The 19,555-nt window shown below is 38.7% G+C and overlaps 1 protein-coding gene across 1 annotated transcript; it reads left to right on the top strand.

Moving 5' to 3' along the window:
• The first annotated feature begins 91 nt into the window (after positions 1 to 91).
• On the top strand, positions 92 to 18,491 carry slc9a8 (solute carrier family 9 member A8). The gene is made up of 16 exons (XM_004070502.4): positions 92 to 433; positions 560 to 744; positions 1,397 to 1,477; positions 3,978 to 4,036; positions 8,541 to 8,624; positions 9,005 to 9,106; positions 9,826 to 9,860; positions 10,700 to 10,843; positions 13,976 to 14,114; positions 14,222 to 14,327; positions 14,419 to 14,535; positions 14,609 to 14,691; positions 14,806 to 14,917; positions 15,819 to 16,039; positions 16,684 to 16,830; positions 17,389 to 18,491. Exons 1-16 carry the CDS (start codon positions 195 to 197, stop codon positions 17,500 to 17,502), a joined length of 1,968 nt encoding a protein of 655 aa, XP_004070550.2. The 5' UTR covers positions 92 to 194; the 3' UTR covers positions 17,503 to 18,491.
• Positions 18,492 to 19,555: the final 1,064 nt, after the last annotated feature.

Below are 19,555 nucleotides of genomic sequence, written 5' to 3'. Positions count from 1 at the left end.
ATAAAAAGATAAACTTTCTTGTTGTTTTTAATAGGTTCTCACAATAGGGTAACTATATAAATCTAGATGTAACTACAACTCCCATCAAACGCTTTACCCGGAAGTGGAGTCGTGACGCTGCTAGATATGTGGCGCTGTTGAAATGATTTCGAATTGAACATTTTGCTGTCGTGTTTTAACTTCGTGAACTGAAAATGCGAGTGTTCCGTCTTAAAGTTTTATATTTGTCTTTTTTGCTTTTTTTCGTAAACACCTCGGTGTCGGTACTAGCTAAACAAGGAAACTCCTTGAATGTGCCCAAGAGAAGTGAAGACGTCGAGGCGAAGGCGCAACAGAATGTCAACACAGCTGCCAACAAGGAGACACAAAAACACAATAACAAAGAAGATGCATCTAAAACAGAGGACTCACTGCAGGATGGGCAAACTCTCAGGTTAGAGCCAAGAAACCCCATTTTACTCACAAGTGTTTTTCCTAGGTTTATCGTCAGATTTTATTTTTGACTGACTAAACTTTACACTAAAAGACTAACACAATTGATTTGTCAATGTTTTTGCAGCAGGTCAAATGCCACAGCTATACCATATGGAAATAATGAGACCCTCCACCCTACAACATCTACCAAACCGACCACAACAACACCACCCACCCCCAAGCCCATCCTGCCAGTGCAGACAGGGGTCAAGGCCCAAGAAGAAGAGCAGTCCAGTGGGATGACCATATTCTTCAGCCTGCTCGTTATTGGTTGGCGTTTTATTTTTTATCTTACAGTCAACATCAGTTTTGCTCTTATATAACTTTTGATTTAAGGTCAGAAAGTAAAATGCAAATAGAAAAATTCCACAGAGAAATACGCACAGTAGGATTTATGTCACTATTTGCCATTACTTGGATAAGATATTATGTGTTGAAAGGAACAAATATTCTATCAATTTACTTTTTTATTACATTTTTGTTTATATGTTTTATAAAATATTATGGGAAAAATAATAATGCTAACAAGATTCACTCACTTTACAAAAATAAAGATCCTATTTTATTAAAAAAATAGACTTTGATAGTTTAAAACCCAAGAGGAACTTTTCTTTTAAAGGTACATTTATTTATGTTTCTTTATTTAGCACCTTATCACTGCCCTGTGAATTACAAATCTCCTTAAACTCCAGTCTACTAGTTTAATCAGAATTTTTCATTTAACTTAATTTACCAAATACTATTTGTTTGGGTGGTGGATTTATGAAATGTAGGCTGCAAATTCCTCGTTGTATGGAATCATTTTATCACTGATTTGCTTGTCAGTGGCTTTCTGAGGCTAAAATGCCAGAGAGATTCCTGGATGAGTTAAAGGTTGGATTTGTCAGCAAACTAAATTTTACTCTCATTTGTCATTCTCCAGGTATCTGCATCATATTGGTGCATCTGCTCATCAAGTTCAAGCTGCATTTTCTTCCTGAGAGTGTGGCTGTTGTGTCCCTTGGTGAGTACTCGTCTCTCAAGGGCCTGTTAGACGCATGCACATGTTTGTTTCCCTGTGATTGCTAGTATTGCTGAGATATTATTGCACTTTGAAAGAGTTAAAAAAGGATCATGGTAGGTTGTGGGAGGAAATTTGGGCAAACTTTATCCATTCATGTTGTTTTTAACCAATCAGTTGGTAAATCAGTAAATAATTCATTTGCTATATCAGTCCTTTTATACAGCATCAAGCTCAGTTGACCAAAGTTCTGCAAATATAAGAAACTTAAAATATAAATAGATAAAATATTAAAAATATACCAGTAGTTATGGTAATGTTCGGTAATTAAAAAATGCACAACAGCAACATATTTTAAAGTGACACAGATGAAGATTGAAGTGACTGAGGTAGCAGATTTCCAGTGGGATCACTGAGAGCAGCTTTGGTTGTAGAGAGCAGCAGGTAGGAATGCAGCCGCTCCTTCAGACAGCTGGGGTGGATGAGTCTGTCCCTAAAGGCGCTGCTTAGAGCTAGCACCGTGTCACACAGGGGGTGGCCGTCGTTCTTCATCAAGGATGATAGCTTGTCCACCATCCTCCTTTCTTCCACCTTCACTGATTTAAGCGGCAACCTCAAAATAAAGCTGGCCTTCCTCATCAGCTTCTCCAGCTTCATTCTGTCTGCCACTGAGATGCTGCTGCACCACCATACCACTCCATAAAAGATGGCTGGTGCCACTACAGTGTCATAAAAGGTCTTTAGGAGTGGTCCCTGCACTCCAAAAGGCCTCAGTCTCCTCAACAGAAAGCGTCTGCTCTGCCCTTCTTTTTGTACAGTGCATGGGTGTTGTGGGACCAGTCCAGCTTATTGTTGAGGTGAACACCCAACTTGTAGGAGTCCTTTCTCAATGCCCCTCCCCTGGATGGTCACTGGGGCTAATGCAGAGTGTGAGTGCCTAAAGTCCACCACCAGCTCCGTTTGGTTTTCCTGGGTTGACGTGGAGGCGGTTCTGCTGGGACCAGTCCACAAAGTTATGGATCCGTTCTCCTTACTCTCTGTCATTGTCCTCCGTGACTAAGCCGACGATGGCAGAGTTGTTATATCATTAAAAAAACATAATAAATCCTAAAAACAAAACTTTATAGTATAGGGACAACAACAAAAGTAACAACTTTAGAAAATACTGTACAAAAAAAAAAAGACAACAACTTAAACAAACAATTATAATAGAAGGTCATGATGTTAAGCTCAGGTGTAAACTTAAAGCCAGTGAGAAGAGACAAGTATTTACTGGGATCTAAAATGATTTATTTTCTGTGCAGCTCTGACTTCTTGAGGCAGCTTATGGCATAGGTTAGGTGTCACAACCAAGGAGGCTCTGTCTCGCCTTCATTTACCTTTGCTTGATGAACAACTGTGAGCACCTGGCTGGCTGACCTGTGTGTTTTAAACCTGTATTTATTTTGAAATATAGGGTGTAGTTCCATTCCATTGAGACTTGTTCTAAAATCTTGAATTGGATCCTACAATAAATAGGAATCCAGCAGACAGGGAGCCAAGCACCACAGTAACATGAACACATCTTTTTTTTCTTTTAAATGTAATGCTGTGTTTGTATCCAAACCAAATTTGTTTTCCACTCTGGATAATGCAGCTGTCTTCAGTCCATCACCAGGCTATTCACAGACACGCAATCTGCACACTCGCATCACAATGCACACATGGACTTTCCTAGGGAAACGGCACAAACGGGGAAAAACTGTGTTATCTGACTTCAGGATATGGTTCCTTCCTGTCAATCCCTCTGTTTCCCGCATTTTGACTAGATTGCACACATGCACACACACGCTCACTCTGCTCACCGGTACACATCCGTCCAGAGGTCTTGACCCTAAAGGCATTTTTCCTTTTTGGCAGCTTGGGCAAAGGATATGAAACAAGACACATCATTTTTGTTAGGAGCAAGGAATTTTGTGAACTGCAATAACACATACGTTTAAAAATGAAGAGAGATTTTTCTGCCCCAATGACTTCCACATTGTTTTGTGGTATTTATTTTCCTGTATGTTTATTTAATGATTTGTAGAATCTGTGTTAAGAATGCTAGAGAGATGCTTTCTAACGGAGTATCTCATTCAAAAACATTGTCACATGTTATTCAATCCATGTTTGTGAAATAGCATTTAAGAGCCAAGACGACGGTGTTGAATGGAAAGGTTGACAGCACACAAATAGGAAAGAAAATATTAGCACAATTAAAAAAAACATATTAATTTTAAGTTTTAAAATTAAAAAAATTTAATTTGTGAAGGAAAATGAATTGGTAATATGATTCATAACTTGCAGGTTATTGAAAACAGACGAATAAATACTTATTTAATATTCCTCACTATGTTAAAGAGTTAAAAACAATGAGAAAAACGTTCCAAGATAACAATTTATTTCCTCTGCTTCAGCACATCCCTAATATGTGTGTGTTTGTTTACAATCCTTTTTATTTTTTGTTTCTTTTCATTTCTAGGAATCTTAATGGGAGGCTTCATTAACTTCATTGAGTTCCAGAAACTGGCGGACTGGAAGGTATTGATGATGTCACCGTCAACAACCTGGTTTCAAGTTGTTTTCTGTCCATACCAATTCAACTGCACTGCTCTCCTTCATTTGCTTATGGCAAAGTGAAAACGACCACATTATAATACAGTGACACCAAACATGAAAAACAAAATGTACCAGTGAAATCCAATATGGGTAAAATATTTTTTCAGAGGTTTTGGTCTGGATTGTTGAGTTGCGTCTGGTGTAACAGTCCGTTATTGAACGAGGAAGTTTGTCACTGCATTCCTGAGCTTAAGCGTCATGGAAAGGGCAGGGACTGTATATCTCAAACCGGTGTTGTGCAACCACCGGTACTTCTCATGGTTGTGATACCGTTGACTCCACGCCTTTTTGCTTTCAGTGTAATCGCCACCCCCTTGTTCCATTAAGCATCTGTTTTTTTTAATAGTTTATGAATATTTTAAAAACCCATCCCAGTCTGGAGTTTCTCAACTCAAAGCAACGTAGATCATGTTTTGCTTGCTATCCTTATAAGCCCTTTTTTCCCTCCTGGCCCTGACAGCCTTTAATTAAAATTCCTTGTTCCCTGCCAGTTAGAGAAAGAATGAATGAATGAAGAAAATAAGAGAGGAAGAAAGAGCTGTAGAGTAAATGGTGAGGGGGGGTGGGGGTGGGGGGGACAGGTTCTATCAGTGTTTCTTACACACAGAAGCCCATTGTTTTGTCTGTTTCAGCTTGGGGGCCCCAGGGTGGTGCTGAGTCATCAACATAAGTAATCAAATCCCCTGTGGGCCCTGTCCCCATGTTGGCCTATCATGCTCATCTTTAGATGAAAGTCTCGTGTTTAGCTTTACTGAGCCGACCTGTTCAACTGTCTGAGCACCAGGGCCATGAGCTAAATAAAAGCTTCCTCTCTACTGTATACAACTTTAGTTAAAAAGCTTTTATGTTGGGATTTTTCAATGGAAACTATTTTTTGATTCAGTCCTTACTTTTTGTTTTCTGTTGGTTAAACATGCTGAACTTTCCTCACAGTCTGAACCTAGAAGTATCTCAAAGAAGTATCTTAATTAAACAAACAAACACAAAACTCTGTGTCAACTTTTTTAGGTTAAGCCTTCTTTGGTATTTTGCTTGATCAGTTATGGTCAGGAGTGTAAACTGACACTGACCTACTCATCTATCTATAGTTGTTATCATAGCACACAAAACAATTATTACTGTTCTGCACACATGTTTCTAAAGACACACAGGCGTGTCCGTGTTCTCGAGAACACTTTTGTCTCGGCGTGTCTCAGTGACGTACAACTGTTTATTTTTTACATTAGTTTTTTTAGAAAACCTCAACTTTATATACAAATTGTGTTCACTTGGGAAATGTAATACAGCTTTAAATTGTTCTATAAACAAATAGGCCTTTTTTAAGTGCCTTCACTCCTCTGCAGAGCATCATTTTCTGTCTTGGACCTCCTGCAGATGTCATACACAGCCAGACATAAACGTCTTGTGACGCCTCAGGCAAATTTTGGCTCGCCTCACAAAGGGACTGTCTTCCAGGTCTCATTCTCTTTTTTTTTTTTTTTTGGGGGGGGGGGGGGGTCTGAAAATCTCAAACCTCATCAAAGCTTCGAAGTGAAGACTTGTGAATCTTATGGTGAGACAATAGTCCTGCTGTAGCGTCTAAGCATTAGCTTTTATCAGGGACATTTTCTCCTTTAATGAACCCATCTTGCCCTGCTGACTCTGCTGGGTTCCAGCATATAACATCCCAACATGTTTTTACGTCAGCATTACTTTCAGTTTTTCTTCAAAATAAAAACAAACTGTGATCTACAGGCCGGAAAGTTTCAGTTTCGTCCAATCATTACAGAACGGAAGCCTTAACACTGTGCTTTCCTTTAAATGGAGCACAATAGAGTTGACTTTTCTTCTACTTTTGGGTCAGAGTAAGTTTCTATCTTGGACTTCAGAAGTATTACCATTTTATAAACACGGTTCTTCTTGACTTCAAATCCTGCTGCAGCTCTTTGGCAACATGTCACTGCATCTTGACCACATGCCTTCTTACCAGTTTCCCATATTGGAATCTGGTGATGGTCTTACTACTGATAGCTTCCGGTTTCTGACTCATTGAAGTACAATGTAGCCTCTGTGGCTCTAATTTGGAAATCAATGCTTCTACATGTGACTCCAACAACATTTAGTGCTTTTACAACCAGTTTGTACCCTTTGTCTTTATTTGTAAAAAGCATAAACTGCTTTTACTTTTTGAAAAACTCTTGATTCAGTCATATTTCTAACATGGAAAATACAACTCTCAAAAAACATCTTGTCCATCCAGATATTTAAACAAAAGGTGTGTTGTTTTTTTTTAAATTATTTTCATTTTTATTATCTGTTCCTAACAATGGTGGAACAGAAGTTACTGCTCTTGGCAGAATTTAATATTGCGTTTTATGAAAGTATACCGGTAAGTTACTTTATTACTTAATTTGGGTAACTACAAAAGATAATCAAAATATATTATTTACTTTTTTTTTATTGAGCAAAACTTTAAGCCATTTTTCCTAAATTTTTTCCCACTACCCCCCTGTACTCTTACACACATTACAGAAAAAATCTTGCTGGTAGAAAGTAGCACAAGCATTGTGTCTTCTAGGCATTGTGCAGATGGAAAGGAACAGGTGAGCATGCCTAATCCCCAGATAAGAATTTCTTGTTGTCTTTACTGCATTCATCTTTGCTCCTTAGTGGTTGAAATGATGTGTTTTAAGCCCCAAAGGGCAGAGGATACTTTTAATAGACGTCGCTCACGCCACAGAGGAGTAGAGGGGGAGGAGAAGGACTGACACATAGAAAAGTTTTAATTGTGGTCTCAGGGGCCTTTTTCCCCTTGTGGTGATGTCAGTGCCTGTCAAAAGCTGAGCCTTCAGGGAACTCGTACTCTGATGTTCCCTTCACCCATCCCACTCATATTTTTTTCTGTTATCTGTCAACTCTCTTTTAACTGTGGCCCCTTTATCTTTGCCATTTGGCCTCCTTTTTATTTAATTCAGGCTCTGTCTCAGCACTTCTGAGGAATATACAAATCATCTGCTCTCTTAGTGAATCGTTTCATCACTTCTTTTTGGACTGGATGTATATTTCTTTTTCTGCTGTCTGTTATCATATCTATATTTCTGAAATCTCTTTAATGCTGCACTCTGCAGCTTTGCTTTTATGTTTTTTGGAGATCAGTTCAGCACATTCTGACACAAGTCTACTGTTTAATCTGTCTATAGCGATATATAGATTTCATTTTTTACAATTATCCTGTTTATTTTTTTTTCTTTTGCTTTCTGTTCAGTATTTTTGTCCAGAACTTTAGATTCCTGAAATCCAACTCCAAGCCAACAAATAAGAGGCACCTTCTTTCTTTTTTTTTTTTTTGTGTTTGCTTGTACAATTCTATATTTATTCCTGTTTGGAAGAGCCAAGTGTTGGTTCCATCACTCCAGCAGTCACTATTACATGTGGCATTGGAACGCATGCACACATGCATATGTCAGGTGTACAGCTGTGGATGTCAGGTTGCTGAGCATGCATGGCGTACCTTTCTGTTTCTGAGGTGTTGGGCTGGACTGAAAGGGGAGATTTCTCTTCAACTTCAATGTCAAGTCGCTAACATTAACTTTGGCAGCCTGGCAGCAGGATGTGGCCTAGTTTTCCTTAAATTTGAATGGTTTAATAGGCAAAGTTAGGCAGAGTAAACCTTTCCACTTGACCTACATCTGCCAGTATCATGATCTTTGGATTCTCAAAAATAATCTTAGTTATGCAAAATGTAGTCAAATAGGATAAAAAAATGATTCATTCGAGATGTTTTTTAAACATTTTATGCTGCCATTTTCAAGTGTGCTTTTTGCAAGCCTGTCATGCATTATAGATTTTGGGCAGTAACTATATCTTTTTAACTTATAGTAAAGCTGCCATGGTTGTGTTAATTTACCCAACTTATGTTAGATGTATAAAAGCAGTAACACAAAGTCACTGTAAACGAAGCCCCACCCATTTTTCAAAAGTAGAAAAAAAGCCACAAACCGACCACTTAAATATCCTTGTGAGCTTATTGACATTTACACCTCCACCCTAAATCATTAACAAACACAACTGACACACACACCCTTTACTGCATGATGCAAGGGCCTAATGTGGGAGGTGGTAAGCTAAGAAGAAAACAATGGTTTCATCATGTTCCCGTCATCATCACATATTTAAGGTAAATAGGATCTGTCTTTTTTCCGTATGTGTCGTCATAATCGCCATCACTCATGCTTCTATTTTTTGCAATAGTTTATAAAAAGCTGAACTACTCCAACTTTAGTGGGGTTTTATTTCCTCCAAGTCTTTTAGTGCTCATACTGTTGACTGGCAGAAAGATGTAAATGCAGAAGATACAAGTTTAAATAATCTTTAGATTCCTTCAAATAAAACCGGATCAATAGAGCTTTTGGTGTTTACCATTTTATTTTTTTGTTTTTAACTAAAGGAGGAGGAAATGTTCCGGCCCAACATGTTCTTTCTTCTGATTCTGCCACCAATTATCTTTGAGTCGGGGTACTCTCTACACAAGGTATGCAAAAAAATGTGCACTTAAACCAACACACAAGACTTTCAGCTGATGTTTCAATGCACTTAGCATTTTTGTCTTTAATGCATATGTTTGAATAAAAAAACAATCCAATGCTGCCTTTAAAAGAATTCACTGCATACATTTAAGCATTTAACCAGAAAGATTAATGCGAATAGCTGTACATCTAACGTTATCTTATCATATCTCTTACCATATCTCTAAGTAATGACACATCTGTCACTTACAGGAAGCACTAAAAAGGCTTCTGTCTAAACTTACAATGTGTTGATGTGACTGTGCTTTCTTCTAGCTTGTTTTGTCTACTGTCTGCCATGGGAAGTTGTGCTCCTGTGTCTTTTACCGTGTCTATTTGTGTTCAGGGTAACTTTTTCCAGAACATAGGCTCCATCACCTTGTTTGCTGTAATTGGTACTGCCATCTCAGCCTTCATAGTTGGAGGAGGGATTTATTTCCTTGGTCAGGTGAGAGAAAGTAGACGTTTTTACCAAATTTCTACTAAACACAACAGTACAAAAAAAAAAGTTCAAGTCCTAGTTAAAGACTCACTCTGATGAAAGTCATGTTTTTTTGTTTTTGAGATGTTCTTTTGACTTTTTCAGATAATGTAGGACCTGCTGTTTGTAAAGAGAATTAAGATTAAAATTGCATTTCTGAGTATTTCTTTACGCAAGATGTAGTGAATCAGGAGCAGACGAAAACATGCTGTTGGGTAAAGCTTGTAGTTATGATGTAAAAACTACAAAGACAAACCACAAGCTCCCTGCTCCACTCCATTGTGATGCAGCCACTTGTAGACGACTAAATCCATGTTTGTCTACGTTTTCATCATCCAAGCTGGCGTTTGGCTCAAAGCTGTACGGCTGGTTAGCTCAAATATTGCTAGCCATTTTGGTTTCACTGCTAATGTTTGGTCCCAGCAGTCCCACCCACATCTTTGGAGGCAGATTTCTAAAGAATTCCTGCCGCTCTGCAGAAACTATGTCCTAGAAAACTGCACAGGTATTTTGATTTTGGCTAGGAACGATGTCATCATAACTAAAAGACCCCTGGGATCTCTTTTACAGAAGAGCAAAAATTAATCAGAGGGGGACTCTAAGGGAATCCTCCATCTTTGTGAATGTCAGAGTTATCTCATCTCCTGGTTTTAACCATTCATTTAGTTTCTTTTGTTCTCTCTCAGGCTGATGTAATCTATAAAATGACCATGACTGACAGGTAAGTCTTTTGTCTCACTTTTGTTCATTACAACTTTCAAGCCTTCCGCCAACCTATTGTACGTTTTCCCTAAATCCAATTTTCAATCCTCTTTCAGTCCAAAGACATGAACAGGTTTATTCCTAAAGAGTTATCACCTGGATAATCAGGACTTCAAATGTAGCAGAAACCCCACCCATGTTTTTCGTGTTTTGGTGGTTATGTTGTGTGCAGTCACAGGAGTGTTCCTTGTGTTTAAACAGGGCGTTACTCCAGTGTTTTCCAGTCCAGGTCCTTAAGGGCTTTTTATCCTGTCTAGATCTGTTATTTTTCCCTGATCCTTTGCACTTACTGGGTTCATCTTTAGGAACCTCTTAGACTCCATAGAAACCTGATATGATACTTATTTGAATCAGGTGTGCTGGAGAGGAAAATATGTAAAACCCGCCGGCCGGAGCACCTAAGGAACAAGACTGGGAAAAGTTTAGTGAGCTCGGCCCTCCCCAGCAGGGATTTGTTTTCAGTCTGTCTGTTTTTGAGCTTTCTTTGAGGATTTGTCAAAAGCTCCTAAGCTGATGTTAATAACATTTGCAGTGGAATTCAGCACATGGGCTACCCAATAAAAGAGCTAAATGGATTTTTAAAGAGAGCCCCAAACAATCCTAGATTGTTTTTCTTTTGCTCCAATAAATCCACTGATACTCCCAGAGCCCACACATGCTTTACACAAACATTTGAACCACTCCTACACCTACAAGCACTAGTTGTCAAGACATCATTAGTTGATTGTTTAAAATGTTTTTATTGACTCATTTTTCTAAAGTTTTACAGTTTTTCTGATCTTTTTCTTTTTTTGGCAGCTTTGCCTTTGGCTCTTTAATTTCCGCTGTGGACCCTGTTGCTACGATTGCAATATTTAACGCTCTCAATGTGGACCCAGTCCTCAACATGCTGGTGTTCGGTGAAAGCATCCTTAATGATGCCGTCTCTATCGTCCTCACCAAGTAAGAGTTTATTTTTCTTTGACTTTCTATGTCTTTTGCAGACTATGAAACTGTTACACGGGGCTAAGGATGAGGCAGAGCTGATTGGCTAAATGACTCCCTGACTCTCCCTCATTTTAAAGTAATCAGATTAATTTTATTAATAAGGCAACGATTTATTGGCCTGATTCGGGTAAAAATTGAATTCCAGCAGGTTCCTGTTTAGCAGCTTAGAAGAGAAAATGACGACACAATTGAAAGTACATTGTTTGTCTCCAGTTATCTTTGACAAAGCAGTGATCCATTTACACCACAAGTGAACAGACATGATGGTCAGGAGAATATTAAAATGCTGTCTTTTGATTTTTATTGCAAATGAGACAAATATTGTTTTTGTTTACACAGATTTTAGCCAGTGGGGCTTTTGTATCTACCGTCTGAAGGAAGTAACTGAGAGTGCAGATACTATAAACATTTATACTCTGGACTGAAAGTCTCTGTTGTCCCCCAGAGGATTCTGCACGGTGAAAATAAAGTGTGATGTCTACTCTGCCCAACTCAACCCTTAAACAGGAAGCACGCCCCTAATAATGCATAACATTTAGAACTATTGAAATCATTTCTTATTCCTATTAGATCTGTAAATAATGGCAAAAAAAGCAATCTACATTAAAACCACTCTGTATTATTCATGTTTTGTGTAAAATTAGACTCCTGTACTGTTTTATTTTTTCACGTGCCTCCGGTGGTCATTTAAGGCACTGCAGCACTTGAAATCTTCTGGTTTTTGTCAAATTTGGGAGCAGAAGGTGGGGGGCTTAGAGAATGTTCCCCCCAGTCACTGATGGGATTCCTGGATATTATTACTTGAAGGCCAGATAGTTGTCTAAGCACAGCAAACACAACAAAAAAGTCTGATAACATACAAAAGCAATTTAAAAAATTTTGACAGAAATGCCAAAAAGTTGCTATTTTCTGCAGTTTTAGCTGAAACTGTTCCAGCTTCTCTTACTCCTTCAGGCATGTTTACATAAAGCAGCCGCCCCTTCGCAAAACATTTTCATTAAGTAGGAAGCGCCGCTCTGTCTCTCAGCTGTCAGAGTTGTAGTGACATTTAGTGCAATAGCTCCCTACATCTGTCACTGCCCCTTAGTAGTGTTTATTCCTTATACATTTGTTTTGTCTACAAAACATGACTTCGTTGAAACACTATACCCTTGGCTCTTGTTACATAATAGTGAAGTCATTTACTTTAGCAAAGACACATTTTCAGGTTTCACAGAGGGAACACCGAAACAACCAGCCTCCTCTGTTCATCTTAGGCCATCCTTTTGTTCTAATGAAAGAATTTGGGACTTAGTTTGTAGAGAAAATGGGAATACAGACTTCCTTGAAAACCTTGCTCAAATTGTGCTTTTGTGCAGTGTGACAAGGAAAGAGATTTCAGTTTTACCTCTGCTATGTTGACACTCCTTAGCAGCCACATTCAACTACCGGTACTACTGTCAGCTTTTCATGTAAACTGCTGAAGACAGGAGAGTTTTATAACTTCTACAGGAAATGATCACCAGTGCTTTGAGAAAAAACACTGACCTTTTCAAAACTTGGTGTTTTCAGGATCCCAACTTTACACTGATGACCTTGAAAATGGTGTCTGACCTGTTATAACAACTTCTATTTTGATTATACCTCGTATTTCACTACGAGAAATAATAGGGATTTAAGAATTGATCGACTTAAAAAAAAAGAAAAGAAAAAAAAAGCGAGTGGTGAAGCGTTACCAGGAACAACGCTGGTGTTCATCAGCAAGTGGAGGTTTTAGGAACCTCAGTGGCCTCAGTGGTCGACATCATGTGTGGTTGATGAGTTGCACATAAAAAGTCACAGAAAGAGAAGATGCTTGCCAAGTTGGTGGTGTGACCAATGTTGTGACTCGTCTGGGGACTTTTTAAATGTGAACATGTCACTTTTGCAGTCTGCTTACATCAACAAGTATGTCGTACATACCTTTTTCATTTTTAAAACCCTGATAACTTCATACATTCCTCATAAGGTTGACATCTTCACTAAAGTACAGTAAACATCTTCCACTAACATTGCTAGGAACCTGCTAGAGTTTATAGAGATGTTCTGAAATGTGGTTAAACAACCAAACCTTTGCACTTTTTATCTACTCTGTGCATAATGGATGACACTGGGGAGCAGAACAAGAATAAGACTCATCTTTCAAGAGAATAATATCATGTACTCATCTGCTGACGAATGTACAGATGGGTATCAGGGTAGGATAGAAACTATTTCTTTAGTCATTTGATCTCTATAAATATGCCTACTTGTGTCACCAAACACTGTTTAATTAAAACCCCATTGTTTGATTCTTAGATCTCCAGAACTGAACATACACCACCAACGGATCCACACACATACATTTCCCGGTAGCTGTTTTGCTTCCAAACCTCTGTCACCCAACACTGTTGTTGCTCTAACTACTCCTGCCTTATCTTTCCCAGCCGGTTAAATGTGTGAAGGGTTCTCAGGTGTCCTCTTGCCTCTGTGGAGTAAACGAGAACATGAATATTGCATAAGCAGAACAGACCTGGCGGTTTGTTTGTTAGCACCTCTCATCCTGGGAGTCTTTGAAAGCCATTTTATTGTTCAGTGGAGTTAAAGTGGATGTATTTGCTCAGGAGCTTTATCATTAACATTACAACCAGATTATTACTTACAGTGTGTTGTTTGGCTGGTGGTATAAGATTTTTAATGGCATGCAAATGTGCATATTCTTCATTTATTATTTACAATGCATTTCAATGTACTGGTACTCATGATGGAATGGGTAGATGAAACATGGGGACTTGTTTTCAAGCTGAACACAGTGAAGTAAAATGAGGTATTAAAGTGGTTTATTTGCTGTTCTCAAATGTTCCTAAGAGACTCTGTGTTCTACTTTGAGAAAAGGTGGAACCAAACTAAACTGGAGTGACTAGAGAGGTTCTATGGAAATGGTGTTCTTATGGTTAGATTACAAACATGCTCAGCTTTAATGCTCACTCTTACGCTTCACCCTTCTTGTAATTAAAGGTGGAGTTACTCTGCCCTCTAGGGTTATCTGGAGTTGCTACTCCTAATTTGTCCCTTTTTTCTGTCTTTTAGCACAGCAGAGGGCTTTTCCAGCTCTGACAACTCCATGGTGACTGGCTGGGAGACCTTTGCACAAGCTCTGGGTTATTTCCTCAAGATGTTTTTTGGTTCTGCTGCTCTGGGAACCCTCACTGGACTCATTTCTGCCCTTGTATCCAAACTAACTAAAGTGTGTAAATGTGTTTTTGTCTGTTTGTCTTGTGTGTGTGTCTATGTGCTTTTTTGAACTGGACCTAAATTCCCTAACTCCCTAGTCAGTTCTTGAAACACTTTGACCTGAGGAAGACGCCGTCCCTGGAGTTTGGGATGATGATCATCTTTGCTTACCTCCCCTATGGGCTGGCAGAGGGAATCAAACTGTCAGGTGGCTGCACACGGAAAAAGGATTTGTTCCATTAACCTGTAAATGTGGCCTGATTCCAGCTAAACTCCACGTCCATCGTGTCCCTCTGCAGGAATAATGTCCATCCTGTTTGCGGGGATCGCCATGTCCCACTACACCCATCACAACCTCTCCCCTGTCACCCAGATCCTCATGCAGCAAACACTAAGGACCGTAGCCTTCATGTGTGGTGAGCACATTTCTGATTGTTTGCTTTCTTGTTATAGGATTCTTTTGACTTTATGTTTACCCTCTCTCACCAGAGACCTGTGTGTTTGCCTTCCTCGGTCTCTCGATCTTTAGTTTTCCTCACAAATTTGAAATATCTTTCGTCATCTGGTGCATCGTAAGTGCTGTTATTTTCCCTGTAGATTACAGTTAATTGGAATTCTCAGTGTTTGTGTTTGCTCCCATGTTCATCAAGTTTGAATGGCTTCTTTTTTTTTTTATCTCTCTTCAGGTCCTGGTTCTTCTTGGTAGAGCTGTGAATATCTTTCCTCTTTCTTTCCTGCTGAACTTTTTCAGAGATCACAAAATCACACCCAAAATGATGTTTATCATGTGGTTCAGTGGTAAGATGACACTTTTTTTTGTTCATCTGCAGATTAAAAAAAAAAAATCATCATCTGTGCATTTGAAAATTCATAGTAATCCCGGAAAAGAAAAAACATTTGGAATTTGGAATATTTGAAAATAAAATGTTAACCTCTAAAGCAAGCATAAATGGTTATAACCAACCCAAAGCTTTTAATCCCTAAAACTTCTAAATCAAGCTATGCGTTCTATAGGTTTATTTTTTATAGATTTAGAAAATCCTCAACTGGTTCTTTCGTCACTGACGCTAACCACCCTCACGTGTTCCTTCACTACCTCAGTGTGTTTGTGTGTGTGTGTGTGGGTGTGTGTGTGTGTGTGTGTGTGTTAACCTGATTCTGCTACCCTTCAAACAAAAAGGAAACCTTCAGTGTGTTTACCAGAAGAGTATTACTCCTATGTGACACAGCAGACACGCCTACCAATTTCATGTGGAGTAATGAGGAACAAGCGCCTGAATTTCTTGTTGCTATACTGCCATCCTGTGGCTTAAATAAGTTGGTTAATGTTCCAGGATTATTGACGTTAAAGATTCTGAATGTACTGAGCAAAAACATTCCAAATGCCAAAGAGATTTGATAATTTAAGAGAGACGAGAGGACAGAATTTATGACAGTCATATTCTGTAACATGGGAAACTTTGGGTGATTGTTTATTTCTTTTTTTTTAAAGCGGTATAACAATACATTTAAGTCATTTAGGAAAAATTTTAAGTGTGTAAAAAAATAAAATAAGAAGATTCTTCTCATTTGAAGGTACAAGTTATTTTGAAATTTAGTTCATTGATCAATGCCAACAAAATAAATGTATCTTGAAATAAATATGAAAAAGACTGCATATTTATTTAAAAATCTAAACCAAACTTGTTCTTTTTGACAGGCTTGCGAGGTGCCATTCCCTATGCTTTGAGCCTTCATTTAGGCCTGGAGCCCATCGAGAAACGGCAGTTAATTGGTACCACCACCATCATCATTGTGCTGTTTACCATCCTCGTCCTCGGGGGCGGGACCATGCCACTCATCCGCCTCATGGACATTGAAGAGAACCAGTCACGGCGGAAAAACAAAAAAGACATCAACCTCAGCAAGACACAAAAAATGGTAATGGATTCAGAGTCCTGGTGACACGCATGTGCACAGACACAGATTGTTGGCTGCCTCAGATCTTTTATTAGGCGCTGCGCTCCTATTTGTTATCTTCAGCCATGAAACATCAAAGGCTTGATTTTGGTTTGTGTGAAGGACGCTCAGTCAGCAGGGAGCAGAGTATTCTCTTCTCACACTCGTGTATTCTCCGTCAGGGATCAGAGATGCTTCACAGGCACTAAAAAACACAAACTTTTCTTTCATTTCCATTTGTTTGCCAAATTTCTCTTTTGAAGCACACAGCATTATCACAGTCACTGACAGCTCGTTGTTGGTGTGTCTGGATGACTTGTGTGCACCGCTTGCATATATGCAACCTCTGAAGCTAAAATGATCCCGTGAGGTACCAGCACTAGACTCTATTAAACCTCATTTCTTTTGGTCACTTTGCTCTTTTCCATTAGTCTTGTTTTTGTGTGGAAGGGCTTTTATTGATATATATATATATTTTTTTTTGGCTTTCCACTCCAAGTACGGAACTGTGATTTAAACTTTTCTCTCGAACTTTCCCTGTATATTTCTTTCCTCTCTTGCTTCAAAAGGAAGCTTTAAAACAAAATGTCACTCTGTTAATGACTTCCTCTTGCTTTTGTATCCAGGGTAACACCATTGAGTCAGAGCACCTATCAGAACTGACAGAAGAAGAGTATGAAGCCCAGATCTACCAGAGACGAGATCTGAAGGGCTTCATGTGGCTCGATGCCAAGTACCTTAATCCATTCTTTACTCGCAGACTCACCCAAGAGGTAAGAGCCTAAAGGAAGATCTCAGTGAGGGTTGCATCATTCCTGTCACTGACATTTATCTTTTCAAGATGAGCTTTATTGATCCGTGTTGAAGTAAAACATAGAAAGAAATACAATTTAGTTAAGACTTTGTTTAGACTGCTCTTGCATTCAACTCCTGTTTTGTTTTCTGAAAGTAGAAGCACAGTCACAGAACAGCTACAGACTTTATTTCGCCCTTTTTGATTTCTCTTTTTTGGTGAAAATGTTTTATTTTTCGTAATCGATAAACTTGGTATATTTTCGAAGATCTAGGATTTGATCATCCTCAGTTGGTTTTGTAGATTTTTGCATATTGTGGCTCACATATATCTAGTTGTTGCTTTAGCTGAAGTATTTGCAGTTATCATTTAAAAAACGCAAACTCAGGCTTTGGGAAAGTTGAGAAAAAATGTTGCCAAGTGAAAAAAAGACCTCTTGAAGTTTCAACCTAAAGTCATTGTGAGCAGTTTCGTCTCACTCTCGCCGCATTGTGGTCTTTGTACGCTCTCCTCACCCTTCTTGTTGTGTGTTGGACAGGACCTGTTGCACGGCCGCATCCAGATGAAAACTCTGACCAACAAATGGTATGAAGAAGTGCGTCAGGGACCATCGGGGTCTGAAGATGATGAGGATGAAGCCGAACTTCTTTAAAACCCTTTTTGGTGTGAGATGACAACAGTGAACTGGCATTGTGTGTTCTGGGCTGCAGGTGTGTCTGTTTTATAGACAAAAGCCCTGCTAGCGGGTCAGTCACATGCAGCTTCCTGCTCCCAACGTAACGTTACAGACGTAAGCAGATTCCTGCAGATGAAAATGTGCAGAATCATTTTCTCACTGAGATGGGATTAAAAAAAATGTGGCATGGGATGATGTCAAGGAAAATGTGAAATTCTGGTTGTTAGGAATGTTCTGCTGCTTCCTGTCGAAGTAACTGGATTTATTTTTACTTTCAATGTGGGATTTCTGGGATGGGGATCGTTTCTCTTTTGGAGGACGGACACTGTGGGGTGAAAAGAAAGATAAAGGGTACCAAACTCAAACCCAACTGGAGAGCAACATGTTTTTTGATATGATGTCTTCATATTTATAAGGTAATTGCATTTAAATCGAAAATTTTGAAAAGATTATATAAAGCATGGAACTTGAAAAATCATCTTTTAGGGCTTTATGAATTAGATTTGCAGTAAGCGCAAAGTTGTCATACCTTTTGGTATTTTTATTCGACTTACATTTTTCTGTGCCTCTACATTTGTATTCCTTAAGGGTCATATTTATTAAAAAAATTGTATGTACTGCGGTTTAGCACAGCTGAAAGGTACAGCAACAACTACTGTCAAAGCAAGGTAAGATGAGGAACTCTTGTTGATGAAGGAAAAATGAAATCAGTCACAGAAGAATAGTTTTGGAATCTGATTCATTTTTTTGTTTCTTTGATTTTTGACTACACTGTCTAAAATGGACCTTAGAATGTCTACTGTTTGACTTTCACTGTGGTTGGATTATGAAGATGAGTACAAATGAATGTGGAAGAGTCTTTTTTTCATATTTATTCATATTTTATGTCCTGTTTGTGTGACTTTTTGCACTCACACTTTTGAGCCACATATGATTAGAAAAATAAAAATGCATTGGGTACTGCAGTGTGTGTTTGATGGACTTTTATAACAATTTGGTCTGTTAAGGTGAAGCAATGCTAAAAATCCTAAAGAAAGCTTTGAGTCAATAAAAAAAAAAAATCATAAAAATAGCAACTGACACCTGATACCACATGATACCATACCTTAAGAAATGATGTGTAACTGATCAGCGACCACAGTTCTAGTGGAGTTCATTTTCACTTAAGCTGCTTAAAATAACTAGATTACAGATTTTTATGGAGAGTTAGACTGAGATTCCACCGTGTCTGGAGAAGGAGTCATAACAGTCCTCTGTGGAGTTGGAGCGCTTTAAAAGGTTAAATCTGGAGAATCACCTCCAATCTAAAGGTAACCCTCTGATGCTCAAAGCTGAAGGAACACCTGCCGGGTTCTCAGTGGGCCTCATTCAGCATTTCAGTGTAAAGGGCAAAAGATAACATTGTATTCTCAAGTCTTCTATTTAATTAATGGTGGTATTTGCTTCAGATGTGTCTCAGGGTGGAGTGAAAGGGGACAACAGGGAGGAGGTGATCAATTTATTGATAAATCCACTGCAATTGCAAATGATTCTACTATAAATGTAATTGGACAACCAAACATGCAGCAGTTCCTGTATACAGGAAGTGCAACTATCTGAAAATATTTTACCCAATGGTTAAAATTCTTCTTTTGCGTTACCAATTTAAGCAGAATAACCCTTGTGCTATCCAAGGCACTTTGACATTGGGAGTGAGGTCATCTAGACTCCACACGACCTTTTTTTTTTTCAATGATTTGTGATCTTCACTGGTTTCCATGGATACCTTTGTTATGGTAGGGATAACATGTCAATGGTCATTTTGAACACACAGGAGAGCACAAGGAATAACGTCGATCTCCGCACTTTCTTGTTATATTTTTGTACTAACAAATGGCAGCCAGTAGGTGGAGCTCTCAATCCACAGTTTTTGCTTACAGGAAACAGAATTTCAAGAGAAAGCGTTGATGAAGATCTTCTGCAATTAAGTACTTATAAAATGTCATACCTCTGTGTTGGAATTTTGAAATGATTTCTAACTTTCTCTAAG

This window comes from Oryzias latipes, chromosome 7, assembly GCF_002234675.1.
Source record: "Oryzias latipes chromosome 7, ASM223467v1".
In the NCBI taxonomy this organism is placed as follows: Eukaryota; Metazoa; Chordata; class Actinopteri; order Beloniformes; family Adrianichthyidae; genus Oryzias; species Oryzias latipes.
This window is presented reverse-complemented; position numbering and strand designations above follow the sequence as displayed.

What these genes read in the sequence shown, in the direction of transcription:
- slc9a8 (XM_004070502.4), top strand. Translation starts at nt 195, where the DNA reads ATGCGAGTGTTCCGTCTTAAAGTTTTATATTTGTCTTTTTTGCTTTTT. An exon ending in AGAAACTGGCGGACTGGAAG is followed by an intron (nt 4,037 to 8,540) that starts GTATTGATGATG and finishes TTTTAACTAAAG; the next exon opens with GAGGAGGAAATGTTCCGGCC. An exon ending in GTTTATCATGTGGTTCAGTG is followed by an intron (nt 14,918 to 15,818) that starts GTAAGATGACAC and finishes TCTTTTTGACAG; the next exon opens with GCTTGCGAGGTGCCATTCCC.